At 33.1% G+C, this 7,643-nt stretch overlaps 1 protein-coding gene across 1 annotated transcript in view; it reads right to left on the bottom strand.

The window, feature by feature from the left end:
* Window positions 1-1,947: 1,947 nt before the first annotated feature.
* LOC106457167 (metabotropic glutamate receptor 3-like) overlaps window positions 1,948-7,643 on the bottom strand; it is a 42,530-nt gene continuing 36,834 nt past the window's right edge. Inside the window, exon 9 of the mRNA XM_022383014.1 lies at window positions 1,948-3,205. Coding sequence (XP_022238722.1) covers window positions 2,985-3,205 — 221 coding nt within the window. The 3' untranslated portion in view covers window positions 1,948-2,984. The remainder of the gene's footprint in view (window positions 3,206-7,643) is intronic.

Here is a 7,643-nt window from a genome sequence, read left to right as displayed (position 1 = left end):
ATTGACTATTAGTAGTCTATTTTGGACTTTTAAATAATCATTAATACTAATAAAGCCGAAACGATTCTATCATTACTGCTTTGATTCATGAAATGAAATAATCATTATTATGATTACATAATCTAGCTAAGAAGGATATACTTAAAAAAAAGCAAATTTTAAACAAAAAATGCATAAGGAATTTTATGGTGTATTACATCAGAGTCATACAAAGTTGAGCATGGAAAGGACAACAAAAACGGAATCATTGAATGATCTGCAGGACAGACATAAACTACGAGTCAGTTTTCTTCTAAGACAATACACGTATTACGTATAAGAGTATCGCTGTTTCAAACTTCGTTGAGATCTCCACTCAATCATTAAATCTATCGACTATTATATATATATACACATCAATCATCTGAAGATTTCATACAACCATAAGTACTAGCAGTTAAAAGCTCAATGCTCTTTTAAAAGAAAACGCCAATCTTTATTAGAGTAAGTTGAAAAGTTTTGTATAGTTTTAGTTACTGTATGTGTAAAGAACAATACATTTTTAAGGTCAGATAACATAAACCTTTCTTATCTCACTTTAGAATGCCCCTAGAAAGTAACATATGGTATATACACGGTAGTTATTTCTTTGAAAGGAACATAAACAGAAATATTGAAATAAGTAACAAAAATTACTACCAGAAAAATAATGCATCTCTAATATCTTATGAACGGTAAGCTGTTTAAATAATGAGAGATATCAAATGATTTTGAAGTCAACATCTTAAATAAACCAACACATGAAATATATATATATATTTACACATCAAATATATAGACATATCGGTATTTTTCAAGTCAGGATCGACTTACTCTTCTCATTCGCAACTTATTTAAAGGAATAATATAGACAATCCCTCTAACCACAGTTCACACATGTATGTTATATTAATATCTTACTTATGTCCAAATATATACAGTAAAATCACTTTCAGTATAGATATTTATAGTTTAAAATAAAAAATACTTAGACATACGTTTCATTACTAGAATCACAAAAGAACCAAGCCATAAACTCGCTCTCCATCAATATGCATTTTTGGTGTTATAGTAAAATAAATATTTGTAAACTGCTTCAGCTTTTACTGTTGTAGTAGGCGACGCTTCGAGTGAGGTCTTCTACAAGAACCCCGGTAGAGAGGGCTCTTGATATCCCCCTGTTTTTGAAAATCAACTGCACTAAGACCAAGGTCAGATATATTAGAACAACCGATAAATATAAATAGAGAAAATAAATTAAAATTAGGATTTTCAACTGTGATCCATATAGCTAAATGAAGCAGTTTAAATTTGACAACCAAATTAGGGATTGAAAATCGTTTTACAATCTTTACAAATAGTATCACTTTACTCGTTTGTGTACTTTTTATTGCAGTATTTATTTTATTTTGGATACTTCTTATAGCAGTTCTACGAATAACCAACAATCCCTTTTTTTTCTCCTATTTATTTTTTCAGTTTTAAATGTCCATGGAATGGACACAACATCTACAAATGTTCAGCATAGCCGTATCCCTGATAGCTATAACTTTCACAATAATTAAAACCACAGTCACAAATTTATAAAATGTAACCCTTACTTTGGCCTACAGATAAGTGTATAAAGCTGCTAAAGGAGGGATTAAATCTTATAAGTTTGTGATTGTGGTTTTAATTCTTGTTTCATTACTCTTTGTAGCAGAATCCCTACCTCTTTTTGAAATTCATATTTTTTTTAATAATCTTGTTTGTTTACTTTTTATGTTATACCCGTATAAAGTATATACTTTATCTTTAGAAACTGTCGCGTGTCTATCCATCGATATATAGCGCCATCCGTTGGGTTGAAAAGATATTTAAGTTCGTGCATGATGTGTTTACAATTTATAAAAATATCTGTATAGATCTATCGGAATATCAAAAGCGGATACCCACAGACCAGTCAAGTAAGCTGGGAAATTTTGTAGCAATAGTCCGAGCTGTCTAGGGGCTAGCCCCGCTTACGCGATCAGGTAGGTAAGTAGTAGACGAAAAAGTTGCTGTTTTAGAAATTTTTGGATTGTTATACCGAAAATGTTAGCAACCTTTTCAGCGTATTATTAGTATATATGAGCATAATATAATGTAACAAATACTTCGAATGGTCGGATTTGCACTTATGAATTCGATAGGTTGGTTTTTCGGCGTGTGAATTATTTGAAAACCTTGTCTATCCCTACTATTAAGTACTAGCGTAGTTAATAATTACTGTGTTTCTAGTTGATACGATACAACGTTCGTCGTTTCTAAAACAGCCACATTATCTTTGTAGATGAGTTGTAGTTGCCAGTATTAAATTACGGTAGTAAAAGAAACAAACTTTATTTACTAATTTTATCTCACAGGATAGTCACTAATTTGACCGTGAATAGGACCATATTGTGATTAGATGCAAGAAAAGATCGAACGTTCGGGAAAATGTTTAGAGGTGAATATTTTAACTGCTTCAGCGTAAAAAACAACAAAGAACCGGTATGAAAGTATCAAGGTAGAAAACCAATTGAAAAAAACAAAACAAAAACAACAACACCAAAACACATCAAATATAAACAAATATTTGATCATTCTCATTATGACAATTAAGATACTTCTATCCATTTCATGGCCAAAATAACGTTACCTAATACCAAGAAAGGATAGATATTTACAAACTGGACATACATATGGTTTTAAGCATGCTTCATATACACATAGAGCTCTCCATTTCGATCAGATTTCACAGACTACAAAGTTCAAGGGACTAGATTCTGAATGAATGTTTATAAAGAAAACGGCCACACACACAAATTCTTAATGTTGTTGCGTTTAGAGATATGTTTTGCTATTTGTTTGTTTTTTACCACAAAACAGAGACTGTGCTTTTAACTTATATTGTGGTAACTGGTCCCATAAAACAAGTTTTATATCTTCGGTTTGAAGACTCAATATTATAAAGTTTTATTCTGAATAATTATACTATTATTGTTATCACCACAAAATGTCGCAGTAGAGCTGCTTGTTACTGAACTCTTTTGCGTGTCTTCTTGAGTGGAAAGTGTCAGGTTTGGCATTGTAGTAACCAGGTGTGAAGAAGTCACTGGTACTGGAAGTGTATTTTCCACAGAAAGTTTGTTATTATAAAATCCAGAGTTGTTGCCAGTAGCATAACCTAGGGGAAAAATAGATAAAATAAATGAATTATAATATTTAAAAAATATGAATGATTTGTCATTGTTTACCCACACATCTTGAACTGCTGGAAAATTATAACTAATCATAATTATCAGAAATAAAAAAGACAAAATTAAGCTTTACATATTTATACAAAAAAGTAATTAAAATTTTCATATATTAGTTTCTGAACGCTGTTTGAGAACACCAACTCATCTATTATTTAACAGCCAGCAACATGTTTCAAATACAATAATAAGGAAATAACTAACAGTAAACTTATTCAAACCTCTAAGCAAGAACAAGAAAAATATATTATTAAAAACATGCTTAGAATAATTCGCAAATGTATTATAGGAATTTTTTTTAAATCTAGCTTGTTTTATAGTTTTTGTACAAAGCTACACAACGGATTATCTACGCGTAACAGTCACACTTGGCTACTCTTTTCTGACCCATGGCTACTCTTTTATGACCAAATAGTGGGATTTGACGTCACTCTTATAGTGCATCTACAGCCCCAAAACAGTGTGGGTAATCTAGTCACTAGGCCAAGGCTGACTCATAAATGTTATTGTCTAAAATTTATTTATTTCGTACGAATTCGTTGAAAACAGTCACACCATCAAAAATTTATAGGGAAGAAACAGGAAATGGTTAACATGTAATAAAAAAAGTAGATAACGTTTCTTTCGTTTAAATTGATATGAGATTATTTGAACGACACGAATATTTGAGTATACACGATAGAAACAAAGCTCTATTGGATGGCTGTTCATCTCTAAAACTAGTTTTGATTTTATCAGGCTAGATAATTAGAATATTGTAAAAGGTTGGTTTGGTTGTTGTGAAGCACGAAATTACACAATGGGCTATCTGTGCTATGACTACCACAAGTATCGAAACCAATAAATTAACGCCGTAAGCCTACAGTCTTGTCACTGAGATATCGGGGCATTATGAAAAAATTATTAAAAACATCCTTTGCAATGATATAATCAGTTTGGTAAGGTTATCCAGATTTGTTTGTGTGTTGAATTTCGCGCTAAGCTACTCGAGGACTATTTGCGCTAGTCGTCTCTAATTGTGAAATGATATACCAGAGGGAAGGCAGCTAGTAAACACCAACCACCGCCAACTTTTGGACTACTCATTATTAACGGATAGTTAGATTGACCGTCACATTACAACTTTCACACGACCGAAAGGGCGAACAGGTTCATTGAAGGGATTCGAACTTGCGACCTGCAGAATTCGATCCGAGTGCCTTAGATACCAGGCCCATCCAGATGACACTTTTACATTATAACAAAACCTGAAAAAGAATACCACAGTTTTTTGTATCTTGTTCTAAAGTCACTAGGCGAAAAGAAAAGAAAAATGCGAAACAATATGCAGTGCTGTGTAACACCTGACAAATATACAAACCAGTAAAAGACTTCTGTAATAGATAACGATTTATTCAGATAACATAACTAATTGAACGTGTATCAACTTTGGTGATTTTTAGACTTCTGTGGTCTTGAGTAGTTTTCTTAGAATTTTCAGTTTTTGAAACCTCTTAAGTTTAAGCAAGAAAACAAAATTATACTATTAATTATCAGTTACATGATATACGTATATTATAATGTTGACAGATTGTAAGTCTTTATTGCACGAATTTTATTGAAGTCACCGATCTCTTATTGTTAAAACAGCACATAGTACGATATTAAAACATCCTGTAGCGTGTTGAAACTTTCCTGAGAAAAAACTTGTGCTTTTAAATATGTTTCTGGTAAAAAAAAATGTTTCCTTAGGTCAAGCAGTTTTAATACCAAACTATTTTGAATACAGTTTTTCATTTATAATCACCCGGTATCTATAATTAAACCTGTTCTACAAATCATAAAGTGATTGAGTGCTTTATAAGTCTGGACGGTTCTCGCAAACAAAAGAGCGAACACAGTGTCCTCCTGAAGCTCTAGTTTCAATAAACAAGAGAGACGGAAATTAAACTTTCAGAGAACAAACTAAAATAAAGACGACGTTTCGCCGAAGAAGGCCAACAAGTGCCTGCTTTTTTTGGCACATTCTTTAAACAGAAAATATACAGGATAAAGCAGAAGGGTCGGGTTGCGTAGGATCGGAATCAGTAAAGAAAGAAATGTTTAGTATGTAACCAAGTAATGGAAACAGATATAATGTAATAAACTGTCCGAAAGCTCTTTGATCTTGTACGAGCTTATCATTTAATTTATACAATAATACGACCTAGCTCTTATAACAAATCTTTAGGCAGGTTTAATTTATCACAGTTCAATTAATAATTATTTTGAGGATTTAAATGTGTTTATGCCGCATGAAATCTTAATTGTGTTAAATCTCAAAAAGTGAACGATACTGGTTATCAAACCTTACGATTCCAAATTTAGAAAATGTATAATTTGATGAAAGAAACCTGTTATTGTTGGGTTACTAGTTTACTCGGTTTCTGTTCTTAAACTGTTTAAGCTTAAGAATAAAAGTGCATAGACAGGCTTTTGTTTTACAATCCTTCAAACATACATAGACATTTGAAGAACTCTATATTTATTTTGTATATGCAAAGCAGATTTATAATATGATGTACCACGTAACTGGTTGGACTTATATCGTTGTTAGACTACAAGACAAAAAGTGAGAACAAGAAACTCGCCAATTTTTAAAAGTAAATGTTATTGAATGCACGTGACACATCGTTATACAAAATGGGTAATAAACCATCCGCCCACCAGTGGCACAGCGGTATGTCTGCGGACTTACAACGCTAGAAACCGAGTTTCGATGCCCGTGGTGGGGATAGCACAGATAGCCCTTTGTGTAGCTTTGTGTTTAACTTTAAAAAAATACAATAATAAACCATCTACTCAAAGTCTTTAGTCATTAAAGTGTACTAAGAGTGAAAATGAAAGGAAATACATCTGTTACTAGAAAAACTGTGGAAATCAACTCCTGGTGACTGACGTAAAGAACAAATGATTGGAGCTTATAAAGTGTAACAGACGTCAAAGAGTGTCCCAATTAAACTAAATGTTTATTGCTCACATTGCTCTGAATGCTTATTATTCTTCTGTGTCAAATTGTTTTCAGCGTTTACTGAAGTTACTTATATATCTGTGTTCTATTGATGTGAGTCTTAACTGAAGCTAGTAATTTCCCTGTACTATATGGTTGGATATAGTCAAACTCCGATCATGTTAAATAAATCGAGTAATATAACATACAGATAAGTAGCTTCAGCAAATACTCAGATCAGTCAGTGTAACACAGAGATATGCTGCTTCAGCAAACACTCAGAACAACCAGTGTGACACAGAGATATGCTGCTTCAGCAAACACTCAGAACAACCAGTGTGACACAGAGATATGCTGCTTCAGCAAACACTCAGAACAACCAGTGTGACACAGAGATATGCTGCTTCAGCAAACACTCAGAACAACCAGTGTGACACAGAGATATGCTGCTTCAGCAAATACTCAGAACAACCAGTGTGACACAGAGATATGCTGCTTCAGTAAACACTCAGAACAAAGAGTGACGTAAGTAGCATCAGCAAGTACTCAAAGCGATATGATTCTGAGTGATAAGTAGCATCAGTAAACACTCAATGTATTGTAACACAAACAGATGGGTAGCTTCAATAAAAAAAAACTTACCATTATGATAGAGTAAGATAGTAGGTTTAGTAAACATTGAGAATAATGTGACAATGTGAGACAACTCACTTCAGTAATCAATTAAATGTGAACGGCTAAATAAGTTCCAGTAAACTATATGTAAAGTGAGACAATGCGAAATGAGTAGCTTCATTAAACAATCTGGTCAATAAGACACGATGAAATAAGTAGCTACAGTAAAATAGCTGATTAGTGAGACACGGTGAAATAAATAGCGTCAATAAAATAGCTGATTAATGAGACACTGTGAAATAAGTACCACCAGTAGAATAGCTGACTAGTAAGACACGGTGAAATACGTACCGTCAGTAGAATAGCTGACTAGTAAGACACGGTGAAATAAATAGCGTCAATAAAATAGCTGATTAATGAGACACTGTGAAATAAGTACCGCTAGTAGAATAGCTGACTAGTAAGACACGGTGAAATACGTACCGCTAGTAGAATAGCTGACTAGTAAGACACGGTGAAATAAGTAGCGTCAGTAGAATAGCTGACTAGTGAGACACGGTGAAATAAGTAGCGTCAGTAGAATAGCTGACTAGTGAGACACAGTGAAATAAGTAGCGTCAGTAGAATAGCTGACTAGTGAGACACGGTGAAATAAGTAGTGTCAGTAGAATAGCTGATTAGTGAGACACGGTGAAATAAGTAGCGTCAGTAAAATAGCTGATTAGTGAGACACGGTGAAATAAGTAGCGTCAATAAAATAGCTGATTAGTGAGACACGGTGAAAT

Source organism: Limulus polyphemus, unplaced genomic scaffold (assembly GCF_000517525.1).
Source record: "Limulus polyphemus unplaced genomic scaffold, Limulus_polyphemus-2.1.2 Scaffold299, whole genome shotgun sequence".
NCBI lineage: Eukaryota > Metazoa > Arthropoda > Merostomata > Xiphosura > Limulidae > Limulus > Limulus polyphemus.
Note: the sequence above shows the minus strand (reverse complement) of the source record. Positions and strands in the feature narration are given on the sequence as shown.